The 20,095-nt window shown below is 47.7% G+C and overlaps 1 protein-coding gene across 1 annotated transcript in view; it reads right to left on the bottom strand.

Annotated features, from left to right (window-relative positions):
• Positions 1 to 20,095, bottom strand: part of SOX5 (SRY-box transcription factor 5) — a gene marked incomplete at both ends in the record, with an annotated part of 374,117 nt that overhangs the window by 258,194 nt on the left and 95,828 nt on the right. The window contains 1 exon segment of the mRNA XM_080706224.1: positions 16,029 to 16,236. Within this exon segment, the coding sequence (XP_080562350.1) occupies positions 16,029 to 16,236 (208 nt within the window).

Consider the following 20,095-nt stretch of genomic DNA (forward strand, 5'->3'; position numbering starts at 1 on the left):
GCCTGAAGTGAGCTCCTGGGCGGCCATGCCCAGTTCCACTTCCACTAGGCCCTGGGGCCACTCCGCGGTCCAGCTCCAGGCCCCGCCCACTGATGCCATTCAACCTCTTTTCCAGAATGGAAGGGGAGCAGGCCCCCAACCCACAGGAAGGCCTGCCCGGCAGGGACTCCACTCCCGGCTCTGAGGGACTGCGCAAGACCCCGCAGGGACAGAAAGGAAACCGCAGCGCAAGAGCATCTTCTGTTCAGCACTAGGATCCCGCTCTGCGGGCTTTTAGTCAAAGAAAGATGTGTGTCAAACACTCTGGAGATCAGGAGGGGCAAATGCGTGGGAAGCCAGCACTGGAGAGGCGGAAATGGACGATCCCAGACCCAAGGCCTCCACGGGTAACTTAGGGAGACTCTTTTCTTCCTTCTTTCTTTCTTTCTTTCTTTCTTTCTTTCTTTCTTTCTTTCTCTCATGGTACTGGGAGTGGAACCCAGGGGCCTTCTACCTCTGGGCTATCTTCGGAAACCTATTTTATACTTTATTTGGAAACAGGGTCTCACTAAGTTGCTGAGAGCCTCACTAAGTAGCTGAGGCTGGCTTCGAACCTGTGATCCTCATGACTCAGTCTCTTAAGTACTGGGATTACAAGTGTGCGCCACCACGCCCAGCTATAGTTTCAAAACTCAAAATACAAATGGCTGAGGGTGTAGCACAGAGGTGGAGTGCTCCTGGGCTCTATCCCTGGTGCCACACACACACACACACACACACACACACACACACACACAAATTATTGGAGATAAAAAAATAGGAATTGAGTGAGATAAATGCTCCTCAACTACAGCTGAAAACGTACTGTTTTTGCTTTACACACACGTGTGTGTCTGCATCTGTCCATTTAGGAAACTAAGTCGGCAAGGTTCATAAAACATAAGGATAGACTTAATACTGAAACTGCAATTCTTCACAAACAGCCAAAAGATAATATTTCAGAAGGTTTCAGTGTTTGGAATTTAGAAAACAAAAGAAAAAGTCCTGACAATAAAAAAAAAAAAAAAACCCGAGGAGAGCAAGCTCTACTGATCATTTCTGGTTAATGAGTATCCTCTGTTGGCCCGTGCTCTAATTCTTCAGTGAGAAAGTGGGGCTACAAAGCTACGGTTTGATTTAGCTGCCCTGTGTGCTGCTGTGCTGTGACCCCGCCGGGCAGTGACCACCTCCTCTATGCACCAGCACCTGACAGGCAGCCCGGAGGGAATCCTGAGCCACTCAGGAAGGATCAGGCGAGAAAGTTAGGGCCCTGTCACACACACACACACACGAACACACACACGCACACACGCACACACACACACACGCACACGAACACACACACACACACACACACACACACGCACACGCACACGCAGACAAAGGCAACACAACTCAGGGAAGGAGGAGGACACCTGTTCACTTATGTGGCTTCCTCCTCCCAGGTCTACCCTGTGACGGATGTCAAGCCATGCTGTATAAACCCTCTGGGCTGACTTCCACAAACAAAGTATAACTTGTGAGAAAAGAAAGGCGTAAGCAACCAAAATTCAATGAATCAGAAATAGCAAATCAATTTGTATCTGTTAACATACTAAACACCAGCGCGGCGGCTCTGTCCCGCTATGATTTATAAACAGGCATGCTCAGTGATGGTGCCTTTCCCCACTGAGCAGCTCTCCAGAAAGCACCCCTCCAGCGGCCACTCCATATTATATTAGTGTGGGGAGGAGAGAACTTAAATCCAGATGAAGTCAAGGCTCAATGTTTTAGCAAAGCTCTCAGAAACCTGAGAACAAATGGCATTTTCTTATAAGAAGGCCAAAAGATGATTCACATACTATCTCGTTTTCCACTTCTAATTAAAACGTTTACATGTGGAATTTGCATTGGTATTCTGGACTGTTAACTGTCCATTTCAAAAGGAGAAAGGTGTTTATCATGTTTTATAATCACCTGCATGTGTCTCATTTATAGCAATAACAATCTTCAAAACACATTTTACACAGAGAGGTTGCAATAAAAAGAAAATGGCAAATAGAAACTTTTTCTACAAAGACAAAACAAAAGGATAAAGTTCAAGAAAAGGTTCCTCACCCTTCTACAAAACTGTCAAACAGCTCCTATTGACCGAGAATGGCACACGATCAACACGCCAAACAAAAGAAAGGATGGAGGATGTATTTACCCGCTCAGGTCTTTATTTTCCACTTCATAGACACCCACACTGAGCAGTCTGCATTGTGTTAATAAGTAGCCAGCAGCAACCTCAGCGAACAGAAGAGGGTTTCCAGGAGACGGCCAGGGACCGGCAGCTGCTCGACGGTGGGTGCAGCCCTCCGCATGGGAGCAGCACGCCCACAGGAGACGGCAGAGGCCGCGGGTGGGAGCTACCTGAGCTCCTCAGAGGCCACGGCAAGAAAGGGAGACGAGTTGGGAAACAGGCCACTCTTCTTTGGAATTGTCCAACCTTTGAATTTGGGAGGGAACAACAAAAGTTCCATGCCCAGGCCTAACAGTGTTCTCTCAACACAAACCTGCCCTGGTTATTTGGAAACCTACTACACTCTAGCCCCAAGCAGTTTAACATTGAATAATATTTCATTGCTTTATTTTTCAAATTGTTTCTATTGGCAGCTACATGGTTTATTTTATGCACACATATACACACACATACACATATATGAATTTAGATCAAACTAAAATATTGTGAATACAATTTTCTATTTCTAGTTTCTAAAATACAAAAATATGTCTAAATAACACACAGATTGGAAGTATAATGCACAAACTCAGGGGATTTTTGTTGGAAGTTACCTCATTTATTACTTAAATACTCAAAGAAGAAACTACTGTGTGTCAGTCGGTAACATCCCCGTGTTTTCTGTGTCCGCACCGTGAAGGTGTTGATAAAGGCCCCATGACAGTGTTCCCCAGAGCCCTGGGGAGTTGGACATAAAGGAGAAGAGGCCAGGTCCAGAGCGATCTGGGCAGAAGTGGTCTCAAGGCCAGAGGCCGCCGCTTGGTCACCGGCTTCTCTGTGATGCGTGTATGGCCTAGGAAACACCTGCGTGGGAAGACAGGTGCCAACGCTGCCTTGCACATTCAAGACCTCAAGGAAGCACAGTGGCTCTGATTTAAACCAGACCCTCCTCTAAACCTCCAAAGTCCGTCACCAGATGGGAAAGTGCAATCTGGTACCCGGGGCTTGTTGCCACGTAAGATGGGAGATCTTAATGAGCCAGAGCCCAGGTCAGCTGCTCGCTGTGCTTGGCCCTGTGGCTCCCCGCTCCTCTGGTGCCCTGGCCAGATTCCTCCTCACCATGGAGGGCAGCTCCGATGGGCACACGGGAGCCCTTGAGGTCTCCCAGCTAGCCCGGGAGCAGGTGGCGGAGGCAAGGCCGAGTGTGCTCTCCACGACTCTAGTGCGGTCCGTGCTTTCTCTCCAAGCAACTCCTATTAAAAAGAGACCAAGCCTCCACTAGAACAAAACCAAGCAGGCCTGTTTAATTAGGACAAATGCTCATACCCACTTCTCCATGTTAAACATGCAGCCACACAGGCCCGAGAGGTCTGATTAATTTTAATATGCACGGCGTGGCGAGAGCCTCAAGGGCAGCAGTGGCAGACACACTCAGCCTTCCGCCAGCTCCACAGTCAGACTTGGAAAGATGTGCCGCGCAGCCCAGGCGAGGGCGCGGCTCTTCAGCACGGCCTGGGCCTTTCCTGCTTGGGAAGCGGCCTCGGAAACAGGTGGTGGCTCTTCCTCTTGACTACGTTAGGAAGAAGGGCTGGCACACCCACCACCTTTGTCAGCCTGCAGACAGGGTCGGCCGGTCTTCTTTTAGGTGAGGCCTGTGCTGAAAGTGAATGTTCGGAATGGATGTGGTTAAGGGTAAGGAAGAGGGATGCCGCACTCTCTGAAAGGGCCAGAAACTATGGGACTCGCTCGGGAAAAGAGGTGTTTGGAACAATCTGTACAGTCCTGTTAGCGGAAAAGCTCAAGGATGAGCAGGACTCAAACACTTACTGTCTCTTATACAGAAACGAATTGCTGACTAAAACAGAATGATGGAGAATGCCTTAAATGTTACTGCATTTCATCAGGAAATGTGCAAATGGTGCTTTGGGAGAAAGTGAGAAGCTATGCTGTTGGGAACGTGGTTTTCCAGTACAGACAGCCCTGGAGCTCAGCTAGGGTCCCACTCAAAAGATTTCTAAAGACGATCCCCCAGTCCTTACGATCTAAGCCAGAAGATCTTTCAAGAAAATAGATTAATTTTCTCTAACACTTAATGAAACCAACAAGATCAGGATAAACTGCTGTGATGGATGCCACTTGAAAAGGAGGTGGCAGGGAACAGTTCCACTCCAGTGCTGACAAATTGTGCTTCAAACTCCGCTAACTCCGCACAAGTTGAAACACTTCTTTCTGAAGAAACAGTCTCTACGGCATTTGAGGGTGCCACTCGTCCTGACCTTTGAAAAATAAACTCCTTTCTTTACCATCATCTTCTGAGTGTCGATTTCCATACAGCGGGGCCTTTGAAGAGGGCGCCTGGAGGTTAGACTCCCGCGCGGGACTAGGAGACAGCTCCCAGGGATGGCGGCAGAACACAGCCGGATGGAGTAGCCCAACAGCAGCTGAGCGTGAGGAGCCGACTTGAAAGAGCGCCCTTGAAAGGCAACCTGTTTGTCCTTCAGCGGAGCAGCACTTACAAAGCCCTTCAGCGTGGGCTTCGTCAAAAGGACTGCGAGCAGCTAACAAAGCCTCTCGCTGGCCGCCCGGCCGCCCGCCCGCGTCTTAGGCTGCTCTGGCCCGCTGACTTTGGTCTCGGCTACCTCATCCAGCTGATTTCAGAACCTGAGCGAGGCCCAAAGTACGCTTGCTCTTCTTAGCCCAATGAGCAGAATGCTTTGGGATGCTGAGTTTAGGAAAGCCAATCTCTGTAATTTCCCCATTTAAAATAGTAATTAGAAAGTCAATAAAATTAAGAGTGGCTCTGAATTTCTACTCCAGCTTGTCTGTTAATGTGATATAGTTCAATTTAATTTCTAAAGGGCTGCTCAACAACAGACATTTAACTTCTAAGAACCGGCCTGGTGATTTATAGTGTAAACTCAATCTCACACACTCAGTGCCTGTAGGGATGCTCAAGGGGCCAGAGAGCGCGCACCATGGCCTGGCTTCCCCATAGAGTACTTCCACAGAATGCCCTAGTGCCACAGGTGCCAGTCAGCTGCCTAGCAAGTGTGCTTCAGCAACGCTAGAGTCAGCGTTGCTTTAGGGCGACAAGCTCCAGCCGTAGGCGCGCAGGCCATCTATGTTGACGCATTTGCAACACAGATTATAAAGTCATTAATGCAACTTTCTAGAAAAAACATGGTGTCCTAGAAAGTACACAAAGTAAAGTGAATTGGGTTCACGGCAGAGTCACGTAGCAAAAGAGACACACAATGATACCCAGAAATGCCTCCAGCCGTTAGAGACCTCAGTGGACATGCACCCAATACATTACTTTGGTTCACAAGACTAGGAATAGACGTAAAGACTGTCCAGTCCAACCCTCCGAGCGGTACGCAGGTTCTATGAGGCTGTAGGAGCACTAGGAGCCCGCCCGACATGGAGGGAGTCGGCTGAGAGCGAGAGAGCACAATTTGGCCTCTCCTTCACCCAGGGGCAGGCCGCAGACAAATCTGAGGACGGAGGCTTGAGTTCTGCCATAAAATACACTTTTTTGAGCCCGTTTCATTATTTTTATGAGTTCTCCCAAGAAGAAAACTCTCTTTGTGAAGTCCGCACTAAAAGCAATGAACTGGTTCCTGTAAAGTAACACTGGGTGACTCTGGTAATAGGTTGTGCCCTTAGGGTCTTGGAATATGAACTTGTGAGCAAAGATTCTTCTGAAGACATTTGGGGAGAAAGTTCCAGTTGTGCAAATAATAAGAAAGCAGAGTTACAGGAGAAAAAGCATTTCACAAAGAAATGCAGTTTCCCACCACAGGGAGCACCTTCAGCACAGCAGATCCATGATGGAGGTAGGGCCTCCGGCTCCAGGAAGGAGGAACCTAGAGAGATACCGCTGCCACCATAGAGAGCCAGGCATGTGGGGCATGAAGGGGAACTACACACGCACGCGTGCGCACGCTCCTGTGCACAACAGGAGGGAGGGAAGAAGGAATGAATCACAGAAAGCCGACACCCTAGAAGACGGGGAGGCTTTGGCACGTAACATCTGCCTCCTGCACCCACTCACGTTTATACAACTGATCCGCAGCCCATGGGTAGACTGCCCCTCGGGGCTACCTGTGGCTCACAAGTTTGATTTCATCCTGTATCAATTCAGAGAAATCTTCTTTCCTTTTGAAAATAATTCTTCGGGTAGGAAACTGCCTAAGCATCTACTTATTTGAGGAGAGGGTTGTTAAGTCAATATCAAAGCAACGACCTCTCCCAGGGCTTGGTGGCTGTGGGCTTGCTGGGTTGCTGGTTGGTTGGTTGCTGCGTTGCTTACTCCACACACTACAGTCTCAGATCTTGACGGTGCTGACTCAGAATCTTTGGCATAGAAGAGTGTCTTTCTTGGGAAGGGACACAGAGAGCCATGCTTCTGCCGTGCCTACAGTAGCAGTCTTTCCAAAGAGGTGTGCCAATGGCCGTGGCTGGATGTTCCCTCTTAAGTAAGAGCAAGTCAGGAAGCCTCGCTTCTTTCGTTTTTAAGTTATTAACTAATACCGACTGCAGAGCTGTGGAGGATTAAACGAAGTGGCTGGCATAGCATCGGGGAGGAGAATCGGCCCTGAACGTCCCTCTGCTCCTTTCCCCGGGAGAGGAAGGGGCGCCCCGAAACAGCTCACATTCGGAAGTGGCTTGAGCTTAGCGTTTAGCAGGCTGGAGGTTGGAGGAGAAACGCACTGAAGGAGGGACCCAGGTCAGCGATGGGTTAGCACAGGAGTGCCAGTAAAGACAAAGATACCCCCCGAGGTGGAGACGGGGATGTCCTGAGTGTAGACAACTGCCTGGCCATGGCATGCAGGCTCAAGACGAGGAACAGACCCGTAGCATGCAAGGGAAAGACAGCTTTAGTTCGCGGTGGTCCTAGGAGGAAGATGCGTGTCTGGAGATGGAAATGGCCATTTCCCAGGCAGGCTGAGGGTACCAGGCAGTTCATAGAGGGGAAAACGGGACACCAGCCACACTGTGGATCTAGAGGGGCCCACCCTATTTTAACTGAAATCCAAGGTCCTTACCAAGATAAAACCCATGTTACCTCCACTGCAACTGGTCTAACACTGAGTGAAAATCATGTAAAGGCTTGGGTCCCACCTGCCTGTGCTCTGTTTACAGACCTCTGGATCGCTGGCACTTCGGAACACGGGACGCCTGGGACGTCCACCCACCTTGGCTTACTTGAGACTAAGGGGTCTGTGCCCCAGATTTGTCCACACCTAATGACCAGTGAAACAGTCGCTATAATTAATGTGGTTGGTTCGGTCGGGCGAGGTGGTGCACACCTGTAATCCCAGCACTTAGGAGGCTGAGACAGGAGGATCACAGGTCCGAAGCCAGCCTCAGAAACTTAGCAAGAACATGTTTCAAAAATAATGAATAGGCCTGGCGTGGTGGCGCACGCTTGTCATCCCCGCGCTTCGGAGGCGGAGACAGGAGGATCGCGCAGGTGTGAGGCCAGCCTCGCTGGCGTATGAGACCCCGTTTCCAAATAAAATATAGAATAGGTCTGGGAGTGTAGCCCGGAGGTAGAAGGGTTCCATCCCCAGTACCACCAAAAAAATAAATAAATAATAATAATAATAGTAATTAATAGCTGGGCGTGCTGGCAAATGCTTTTAATCCCAGTACTTGGGAGGCTGAGACAGGAGGATAACACAGGTTCAAAGCCAGCCTCAGCTAGTTATGTTCTCAGCAACCTAGACTCTGTTTCAAAATAAAATATAAAAAGTAGGTTGAGGCTGTAGCCCAGACGTAGAGGCCCCTGGGTTCCATCCCCAAGACCATAAATAAATAAATAAATAAATAAATAAATAAATAAATAAATAAAGTTGAGGGTATAGTTCAAAGGTAGAATGGTCCTGAGTTCAATCCCCGGTATCAAAATTAATTACTCAGTAATTAAATTAAGGCAGCAACACTGTGTCTGAGTGATAAAGAAGCAGGGAGGAAAGATCTGAATGTTGCTGTGAGCGGGTGGATGGGAGGGCCTGGGGCCACGGGGCATGCAGGGATGGTCTGCCAGGCTTCTGTGCCTCCTGCTGCGTGAGCTCAGGGAGCTCTGCCTGGGTCTCCTCTCTCCAGAGCTGCAGCCGAGGCCTCAGCTGTGCGACTTTTCACTTCTAGACTCCTTTCTCTCATTCCAGTTTTCTTTTCTTAAAATATTCCCCAAGGATTTTTTTTAAACTCAAAGAGTTTAAACTCAAGATAATCTTCCATTAAAAGCCTTCTGGAAATTTGATCATTATGAAGCATAAGGAATTTGGTGGAGGATTATTCAATCCCACCTTTGGACACTTGCGTGTTACAGGGCGACATTAAAAACTGCTGGGTCGAAGTCCGAACTGGAGGAAGCAGGTGAGTAGCGGTGGATTCCAGGATGAGGCTGACTTAGTCTGAAGTGCGAGCTGACGTGCAGTCCCTCCGGCCACACCTAATCACCAGTGACCTCGTGTGAGCTGGGGGAGAGGGGAACCCGGGTAGTGAGGCATGGCTGGCCTTCCTGAGCCTGGGAGGCCACGCAGGTAGTGTCCAGATGAGGGTGCAGAAAGCCGGCACCAAGGGCCTCCATTTGCTTAAAGGTAATTACCACAACTCAGACACCTTGACATATATTGGCAATTTTAATGTTTTTATAGCAGTGTTTAATGTCTTGAAACAGGAGTCCTCCATTACACATTTTGGTATTAAGCCTCTCCGTCACTCTTAAAAGTTTAATAAAGAGTGAGAACACAGATATTACCAAATGGAATGGGACTGTAATACCCAGGCCAGGTATCTTGGGTGTGTTACAAGGCCAGATTGCTAGAGGCAGGGTCTTCTCCTGAACCCCAGGGCGCACACTGGGAAAAGTGCTCTAGCACCAGGATCTAGCACCCGGTCTGTTGGTGTCAGGTCAGGCAAAACTCCTGATGGAACAAAAAGATACAAACAAAAATACACTACTGTCTTCCTCCTAATTTAACTTAAAATATTTTAATTAATTGCGTACACATAGGCTGGCTGGAATAAGGAACGGTTTTCCTTCAGCCATGTGCAAACCTCCTTTCCTCGCTACCCATTTCCTCAGCGGGAGCCCTTTGCACTGAGCACTATTCTCTTTTAACTTCTGAGTTACTGTTAGTGTGCTGTTGGCAGGGGAAGGTTGGAATAATGCCCCTTTCCATTGAGATCTGCGTCCCCCTCGACGAGAGGACGGAAGGCATGAATCTGGCACCTCAGAATGACGGAGCTGGGGCTTAATGAAATTTTCATCACAACCTGCTGTTCATTTTAATGGCCTCTGGAAAACAATGGGCGGTAGCTGGAGGGAAGGACGGGTCGCGGCGGACATGCTTGTGAGCCGCTCAGGACTGTGCACTGTCTGTGCCTGGTCTCCCGCACTCTCCTCTCTTCACACAGCGGTAACAATGTACACGGTTTGCAGAGCACACGTTTTGCAGTTCCTTTGCTAAATTTACTTCTGAGTGCGTGCTTTGGTTTGATGCTACAGCTAATGTGCCTGTCCTGCACATGTTAGCTCACTGTCCAGTGCCTGCAAGGACGTAAGGCTGTAGTGACCGCTCACGCCCCCCACACACTCGGATTAATGAAGTCCTTTAAGCCAATGTAACTGTCCAGTTGTTGTGATATGACTTTTATCCATCTCCTGAGGTATAATTCCCCATGTTTTTCACTCGCAATTAAAACGCACATAGAAAGTTCCTTTGGCGTCCTATTTTATACACCGTTTTGCACTGTGACTGTCTTGTCTTCTCATTATGATTAAGAGTCTCACTCTACTCAGATGCACATTACTCCTTGATATATCTCTCAAATGTTACAGTTCTTAAGTAAGCATGAGTATATTTACAGCTCCGCATACTCAGAGCCGCGTCTTGGGAGCATGTGTAGACCACAGCGATGAACCTGTGGTCCTCTGATCTCGGAGGAGTAAGCTTCCGGAAGCCCAGGAGCCCGGGATGCATGCATGCTTTCTTCAGGTTCAGTCCTCCGAAAGTACTACCTCTATTTCCATGTCTGTTACCTCTCAGCTGAGCTTTTAAAATATTTTGAGAGGGGAAAGTATATTAAAAAGTACATCATTGTGGGAAATACAAAAATACAAAGATCTGACGTTCACACGCAATGGTGATGATCGTCTGTCCAGTCCTTCCTGCTCTGCATGCTCCAGCTCTGCTCTTTTGCCTGAAGAGCTGCTTCTGCTTTCTTCCTAATTCCCAATATGCATGCTCCTGTGTGTGTGTGTATGTGTGTGTGTGTGTGTATGCATGTGTGTGTGTGTGTGTGTGTGTGTGGTGTGCTGGGGACTGACCCAGGGGCATTCTATTTCTAAGCTACATCCCTAGCTATTTTATTTTTATTCTTTTGAAACAAGATGTCCCTTTGTGCCTGAGGGCCTTGATAAATTGCTGGGGCTGGCCACAAATCTTCCATCTTCCCATCTCAGCCTCCCAAGTATTGGGATTACAGGAATGCACCACTGTGCCCAGAACCCAATACTTCTTAATGTCTCCTGCTGAGTTAAGCTGGGGGCTCTCAATCAGCCCTCTGCCTATTGGGATTTGTTCACTGGGTTTAGGCCTGTCATAGACTTCCAAGTAAAAAGTCTGCATCCACTTATAAGTTGTCATGATACATCCAGGGAACACCAGGGTCATATACCAAATTTTCAAAGAGAATGTCATCTAATGATAGAGCCTGAAATTTTTCTTTGTAATGCAGTAAGCACTACTACAAAGTTGGTGTTTGACTATCCTTCATCTTGCATCATGAAGGCTTCCCAAACAATAAAAGTAGGCATGCAAAGGAAACACATCCTAAGTCATTCTATACAGGCAGCACTTCCCCACTTACCCAAATCAGATAACACAGGCCTTACATAAAGGAAAACTATAGACCAGCATATCTCGAAACATGAGCAAGGCAAATTCCAACAATATAAAACGAATTATAAACTGTGACCCAGGGGGATTTATTGCAATTGTGCAGGCTGGTTCAACATTTTATATCACCCCACAGTCTAAAGAGTAAAATCATACATCATACCAACACATATCAAAAAACATCTGACAAATTATGAAATAACTCATGAGAAGATCTCTCAGCAACTATAAATACAGAAGAAATGATCGGCTACAGAAAACTTAGAGCAAGCACTGCGACTGGCGGTGAGGACTATGTCCACCTCCTCATGTCAAGGTGTCTCCTCTTGCCACCAGCCTCACTGTGACACTGGAAGCCCTGGCTTGTGTAAAAGACAAGGAAAGAAAAGCTGCACACGTCAGAAAGAGGAAGGAAGACCTCTGTGTGCAGATAGCATGACTGACTGTGGAGAAAACCTCAGAAACCAAAACAAGCTACTAGAGCTAATGCAACTGCCGAGAGGCCTCAAAACGCAGGCTTACTGTGTGAAAGGCAGGTGTTTCCTATACAGCCACAAAACGTAATTGGAATTAAAAAAAGACCCACAATACGATTATATGTATGTCTCCATTTTAAACCAACATAAAATTACTAGTGTATACATGTAAAAAAAGCATAAGACCTGTATGCAGAAAACTATGAAACTCAAATCAAAGAAAATCCTAATAAATAAAAAGACATTCTGCCCTTATAAATATGGAGGTTTAGTATGTTTTTTCAATACTGGGGATTGAACCCAGGGTTTCTACCTCCACGCTACACCCAGAGCCCTATTTTTTCTTCTTTATTTTGAAATAGGGTTTCACTAAATCGTGGAGGGCCTCACTAAGTTGCTGAGGCTGGCCATGAACCACGATCCTTCTGTCTCAGCCTCCCAAGTACCGGGACTACAAGTGTGCGCCACCACGCCAAGCCGGATTTAGTATTGTTAAGGTAAAAATTCTTCTCAACATGAGCTACAGACACAACCCAATCTCAATCAAATTCAGGTTGTCTTTATGGATATGTGAAACTGATTCTAAAGTTTTTGGAAAAAGCAAGAGACCCAGGATAACTGACCAACACTGAAGGAAGGGAAGGAAGTTGGAGGAACGATACCACCTAACCCTGAGACTTGCTGCCAGCCTATGACATCAGAGTACTGTGATATTACCAAAAGAATAGTCCAGTCAGTCAGTGGAACAGGGAAGAAATACATACACACAAGTACAGTCAGCTCTGTGTGGCAAGAACCAAAAGCAATTCAAAAATACATGGTGCAGGAACAACTGGCCATCGAAAAGCAAAGCACAAATCTAGACAGAGAACTTAACCACCTGCAGAAACTAAACATAAAGGGACCCTCAGTTTAAAGTGGGAAACGCAGGATTAGAGAACTGTAGCTAATAGCAGAGAAACTCTAAATGACCCTGTGTTGTGATGAATGTTCACATGTATAACAAGTATTAGCGACGCAAAAACTCAATGGAGTTCTATTTTATTAAAATTAAAACTCTGAATGTTCCAAAAGATAAAACAAAATAAATAAAGAATAAAGAATAAAATCAAAAGCTGTAGACTTGGTAAAGATATTTGCAAAATATTTTTTTCTTTCTTTCTTTCTTTTCTTTTTTTCTTTTTGGTGGTGGTACTGGGATGGAAGCCAGAGGTTTTCTACCTCTGCGCTATACTCCCAGACCTATTTTATACTTTATTTGGAAACAGGGTCTCACTAAGTTGCTGAGAGCCTCACTAAGTAGCTGAGGCTGGCTGCGAACCTGTGTGATCCTCCTGTCTCGGCCTCCCAAGCGTGGGGATTACAAGCATGCACCACCATGCCTGGCTTTCGCAAAATATATTTCCAATAAAAGACATACTAAAAATATATGCATACATCTTTAAACTCAATTATATGAAAATTACTCAAAAAATTGATACAGGAGAATCACAGTTTTGAAGCTAGCCTTAGCAACTTAGCAAGACCCTCAAAAATTTATGCCCTATTTCAAAATGAAGAAAATATAAAGGGCTGGGGGGGGTGACTCAGAGGTAGAATGGCCCTGGGGTCAATCCTCAGTACCAAATAAAAAAGGAAAACAATAACTCCATTAATAAATGCACAAAAGAGACAGTTCACCAAAGAAGATACATAGATGGAAAATCAGTACTTGGGAAGATGCTGAATGTTACTTTTTGTTAGGGAATTGCAAGTTGATAGGACAATGATGTTATCATGTTTATATGAATGAATAAAATCTGAAAAGCAGACAGTATCAAATGCTGATGCGGGTGTGGAGCAACAGGAACTTCCACTGACTGACTTCAGCTCCGCCTTATGTCCGCATGCACCATGGTGACCTTGTGCCTAGGGATTTACTCTGTGGAGCTGATGACGTCTGTCCACATAGCAAGCTGCACATGAACATGGGTGGGAGACTTGGTCCTAAGGACCAGCTGGAAGCAGCCAGGATTTCCTGTGATGGGCAAATAAATACAAGGTGGTACGTCCACCTTGTGTTTTTAATAGTTGATTGCTATCCACTATAAAAAGAAGTGAGCTATCATGCCACAAACAGGGTGTAATGTATATTACTAAGTGAAAGGACTTCCAGAAAAGCCTACATGCTATAGGATTCTACTTAAATGATACTCTAGAAAAGGTGAAACTATAGAGGTAGAATAAAGACCCAAGGGATTCTGGGGAGTTAGGATAAACAGGTGAGGCTAGAGGTTTCTGGGGAGTTGGGGCGAACAGGTGAAGCCTGGGATGCGTCGAGTGGTCCAGTGATGAAGTCTACCTGCACGGGTGTGTGCTGGCTCAAAAAAGCTACCTGCTCTGGAGATGCGAGTTAGACCTGTTGCTCACGCATGATGGCACTGAACAATCCAGCACCGGGTGATGGGCGGAGGGAGCCAGGTTTCTCAAAGCTGGGTGGGAACATGACCCCGGCAGTAACAGGTCCGTGCTGTAGATAGCAGGAAGAACTCATGTTCAGCTTGAAGTGGGTATTGTTGAACACAGTACACCTGCCGATATGTAAATACACAGGGGAGTATACACACAGAGGTGTCTTGCTGTGTCTGCTGAGAGGCCCTCGAACCCAGCTCTGTACCCATCAAGGGAGCCAGGGCTTCTTGGAGAAGTATCTCCTTGCAGGACCGGGACAGAAAACATCAAAACAAGCCTTTGGCATCACAGGGCCCTAGAAAGCAAAGAAGATGACAGACAATGATGTGGAAAGCGGCACTGAGACAGGACAGATGCCCACCAGTCCATGATCTGAGGTCCAAGTGACTGAAGAAAGTCAGAAATGGCAAAGAGAAAGTCGCCCAGGCAGATAACTGCAGATACGTGCTACAGACCCCGTGCTCCTCCTCCCAGTGTGATGTGCACAGCACCGTCCTTCCAAGGCAACTGTGCCGAGGGCCCGGGAGGCCATGCGCAGACACCCAACGAGCATCACCTAGCCGGCTGACTGGGCTCAATGTCAGTCTTCTTAATCACAGAGAAAGGACGAAATTGATGTGATGTGACTTCACCTCTGTGGTCATCCTCTTAAACCCCAAGCCCCAGCTTAATTAAGAGCAAAACGTCAGACAAATGCCCTCAGAGGGACACTTGCCAGTAGACCTGAACACCAGTGCTCAGAACGCCCAAGGCCATCGAAATCAAGAACAGGGTGACTACCGCTAGCAGTCATGGGCTGGGTCTCAAACGCCAGAAGAAAGTCTTCTGAATATTCTGACCACAGAGACTCATAAGTGTTTGAGGAGATACACGCATGACGACTACAGCCATGTAAGGACATACTGAAACATCACGGGGCCTCCAGTAAGGCTCAAATTCACACCAAAAAGCTAAAATCTTAGGTAATTTTTACACTCTTCCTTACAGTTTCTTACATTTTAAAAGTAATTCATACATTAAGACCATGTTGTTTTTAATATCAGGAAGAAAACACCATATTGCCTGAGTTCTCCTTAAAATTCCATTTTTATCTCCATGAGGAGGGAAGGGATGCGAAAACAGCAGCATATCAAAAGCCTTTGGATGACCAAATTATCTAGAAAACGCCTTCCAATTCTAAGATCATGAGAATTGCCTACATTTGAACCAAAATCCATGTCCTACTCCATATGTGGTAGGGATCCAGAAATAATTATCACTTGACTCTTCAATAGTAATAAATCTGTTAACATACATTTTATGTCAAATATATTCATTGTTATATTGTGTAGGGGTACTGGGGATGGAACCCAGGGGCATTCTTCCCTTGAGCTCTAACCCCAGCCTGATTTTATTCTTTATTTTGAAGCAGGGTCTAAGTTGCAGAGGGCCTCACTAAGTTGCTGAGGCTTCCTCACACCTGTGGTCCTCCTGTCTCAGCCTCCCAAGTACTGGAATTTCAAGTGTGTGCCACCATGCCCAGCTGAATATACTCATTCCTCCCCAGTGTCCTTGCACACCTACAGGAGTCCACGGCAGCCTCCCATGGCACACATGCAGTACATTTTTGGAGCAAGGTGTGCCTCTGCATGGCACTGTTGGTTGGCTGGATGTGAACTCCATCTTATTTAATGGGGTTGGGGGTGCAGAGCCTGTGTGTAGCTTGGCATCCTGCTAGGGGTCACAGGCCGGGAGAGGGGTATGCTCGTGTGAAGATGAGGGGGTCACCCAAATCTAAGTTTATGACTAATAGTGTCTAGAGAGATGTGTCTAAGTGTTTCTGAGAAAAAAGTACTATCCGTCTTTACAGCATTAAGTTCCTGATGCCTCCATTTAACTTCGGGAGTATAAACGTAACACACGCACCCCCAGAACTAGAGGCTGAGACTGAAAGGGGGCCTCGGCGGGCGCTCGGCTCCGCGGCCGTACCTTCGGGCTCGTGTTTGATGAGTTCTTCCATCTTCCGCTGCTTCAGGGTGTCCACCACGTCGGCCAGGCTGCCCTTGCGCCGCTCGGGCGTCCCCAGGGCGGCGCTGGGGACGGGCTCGCCCTGCCGCGCGCCCTCGTCTGCCTTCTGGGGTGAGGTAGATGAGTTGTGTGGGGCGAATGAAGACATAACTTTATTGCCATCGACTTCCTGGAAAGGAAAGCAAAGGAAAAGCGTTTTTGGTCAAGATTCACGGACTCTGAGAATACGGAGCACGGAGCTCATTCACTCGGCACACTGGACTCAAAAGTGGCCTTGTCAGTTTGTGCAAGAGCAAACGAATAAACCAACTTCTCTCTCTCACGCACACACACGCGCGCACACACACACACACACACACACGCGCGCACGCACACACACTAACTTCACAGGCACTAGAGTGTAGACATTACCAGTTCAGGGGAGAAATCCAAACACAAGGCTCTCCCCCAAGCTGAGACAACACCGCCTTAAACCCAGCAGCACCGTCTCCTGCAAAGCCTACGCTGATCGACGTCTCTACTTCCTGCTCTGGTTTGACGCCCCAGCCTTTTCTCTGGACTTTAAACAAAGCGGTCCTCTCAATAAGCTCCTCCCAGCGCTGCAGGGGTGCAGGTGACTTACTGCTGGGTTTCATCTGGGTGGCGCCTCACTCCTCATGGGAGTGCCCCTTCTCCGCCCCTCGCGCTCCAGGTGCCCTCTGGCTGCCCTGCGGCCGAGCAGGCTTTCCCGCGGCCCGTACCGCTCCCGCACACTCCGCTTCTGCCTGAGTATGCATGCGTGTCCCACAGAACTGGCTGTGTGATTCTAGAGTGTCAACGCATGCCTGCACCTGGTACCATCCTTTCTTCCCTGTCCTACCCAACTCTGCGGTGTGCCGGAGCTCTGGGCACACCTTGTGGAAGCAGATTTCACCATCAGGCACCTTCCAGAGTGAGCCTGAATCTCTGAGAGGTGAGAGGACTCCCCTCAGAAATGAAGCTGGGCCTCCACCTCCCCGCCTTACCCTCAGTATAATTCTAATTTCTACAGCACGGAAAGGTTCCAGCAAGGTATCTGAGGGCAGGCGTGTTTAAGACTCAGGAGAGCAGGTCACGCCTGATTACATACCCCTGCTCCAACCGCCAGGACAGACTGACAGGCTCTGGTAACTTCAAAACACTGGCCAATCACACTGAATGGTAGCTAGAGTTTTTAAGGCTAATGCTAGGATTTTGGGTTACTTTCAAAAGATACAAAAAATACTTGACTAAAAAAAAATGTAGCGTTTTATTTATTGATGTTTATTGGGGCACTGTAGTCATACATCTTAATGGAGTACAAGATGGTGGAGGCACACATGCACGCATCACCCAATTAGCCCTTCCCGATTCCCTCCCCATCCCCTCCCCTCCCTCCAGTGTTTTTGTTTGTTTTTGTTTGTTTTTGCAGTACTGGGGATGGAGCCCAGGGGCATTCTACCACCAACCTACACCCCCCAGCCCTATTTTATATTCTTTTATTTAGAAACAGGGTCTCAGTGAGTTGCAAAGGGCCTAAGTAGCTGAGGCTGTGCGTAAACCTCGATCCTCCTGTCTCAGCCTCCCAAATGCTGGGATTACAAGCATGCGCCACCACGCCCCACTACCCTCTAGTGTTTATTAAAATACAGTAAAAATAGAGAAGTTCGTGCAAACAGTATCTTAGCAGGATTTCGTGTTAATGGGTATTAGTGAGCACAGGACGTTAGTTGGAATCCAGTCGGTGAGATTCGGCTGAAGCGTGCGGCAGAAAGCAAAAATAAACCGTGTGCCGAGAGAACCTTCCAGACGATCACCGGAGTCCCCAGTGGTGCCATCGCTCACAGACAGTATGGCAGGTGCCTCTGATGCGCGGCCCTGCCAGCATATTCCACACTGCTGGAGTATTTGTCTCTGACGCACTTGGACTTAGAAAGCAGTTCACAGGGTGTGGTCATTACGAGCTCCTGAGGTGAGGCCGACTGCGCCTTGGGATGATCTGCTGACAGCCGCAGGAGCACAAACGAGCAGGTGCACACAGCACACACACAGCCCTAGACAGGCGCACATTCACGCGAGCCGGCGTGCTTTCCTGACTCGCCGTGACGCACACGTGCGTAGCCGCACACGCGATGCAGAGCACAGCCGGGCTCGATGCCCCTCTTCCTCGGAAGCCCGTTCTTGTCATTTCTCTGCGGGGCCCAGGGCAGCACCACCCGCCAGGCTGCCCGCTGAAGGGTCCTACTTGCAGCCTGTTGTCACGCTACGTGATGACGACACTTCAGACCCAAGGACGTGGCCCTGGCCTTCGGTGGCTGGCCCTGAGGATCACGCACCTCTTCACGCCGGCGACCCGGGAGGGATGGCACTCAGAGTGGGATGCAACCGAGAGCATTAAAGAAATCAGGAAACGGTCCAAATAAGTATCCCACTGCCCCCGGCCGTTCCCCACCTTGCTAAGAGGAAAGAGACATGTTTAAAGGGTGTAACGCGTTTCACAAGTACTCTGAACTGCGCTGCCACCCCGATAGCCATTGATTAAGTAATTGAATAGCACCGCTGTTCCATGCAGGAATATTTATTTTATCACCCTTTCACCTTCGGGTTCTGTGGCGGCCTCTGGCGCTGAGCTTTCCTGGCAGCTGTTTCGGCGTGGGACTGCGCTGCTCATTTGCACGGTGAAGAACTTGTTACTGTGCCTGGCACGGTCCCCAGGGCTTAGATCACTGCTCTGCCCTGGGACAGGCCCCTCTCCTCCTCCAAGCCAGCATCATCACAAAGGGCATAAGCTGCCCGGCGCGGTGGGCGCGCTCCGTAACCCCCGCGCTCGGGAGGCGGAGACAGGAGGACCACGCAGGTTCGAAGCCAGCTGCGCTGGCTTAAGAGACCCTGTTTCCAAATAAAATATAAAAAATAGGTCTGGGAGTGTAGCCCGGAGGTAGAAGGGTTCCATCCCCAGTACCACCAAAGGAAAAAAAAAAAAAAGCAGGGCATAAGTGGCCGGCCGGCCACTTGTAGTTGATCGAGTCTTAGGAAGTCCAAAGGACCAGAGAGATTCAGGTTCTGCAGACAGGCTCAAGCAACTGCATGCATGTCTCCCAAGGTCAGAGGCTTTCAGACTGAAGTTGGCGAGCTCCCTGTGTTATTCCTGAACGGCTTCCCTTACTCTCCTACTTCTGCCTGCCTTGAACCCAGAGAAAAAGAAAGGGGTGCCCGACATATCTATCCTCACTGAAGTATCTCTTTTTCTTTAAATATGAATAAAAGTGTATGAAATCTTTAGGAGGATAATCACCCCAGTCAAAGAATTTCAGTCTCTATACTAGCATCAAGCTATTCAAATAATGGCATATATTTCATATTCTTATTATAAAATAAATTCCTGGCATATCCTTATGCACTAGGGTCCTATGAAATTAAATATGCCTTTGCTTGCATTATTTTTGCGAGTTTTTATAAGCAAATAATATTAAACAATGGGGTTTTTTGTTTGTTTTTTGTTTTGTGTGCTGGGGATGGAACCCAGGGGCATTCTACCTCCAAGCTATACCCCCTGCCCTGTTTTTTATTCTTTATTTTGAAACAGGGTCTTATTACTTTGCACAGGGCCTCACTAGGTAGCTGAGGCTGTCTGAGAACCACGATCCTCCAGTCTCAGCCTCCCAAATGCTGGGATGACAAGTGTGCCCACCACGCCCGGCCTTAAATGATGTTCTAATAAATTTATATAAATATTGCTTTTTAGGTTTGCTTTTACTTAATAACTTTTCACAACTGCACTTTCTCTAAGTCATTCTAAAGACAGAATATTAATTTGAATATTTTGAGAGAAATATTCTTTTAATCTTAATATTTACATTTTAATTTAGATAATATGATAATTGGGAGGGAGAATTAACTACTTTGAAAAATAAGGGATTGTATGGAACTCCACCAGGCACGTTTCCTTTATCGTTCAAGTGACGCACCATCCTTGGCTTCCAGCCACGAGAAACACACTGCTTCCCTCTCCATGCTAGAAGCATGAATGA

The sequence above is a fragment of the Muscardinus avellanarius genome (assembly GCF_963383645.1).
Source record: "Muscardinus avellanarius genome assembly, chromosome: 11".
NCBI lineage: Eukaryota > Metazoa > Chordata > Mammalia > Rodentia > Gliridae > Muscardinus > Muscardinus avellanarius.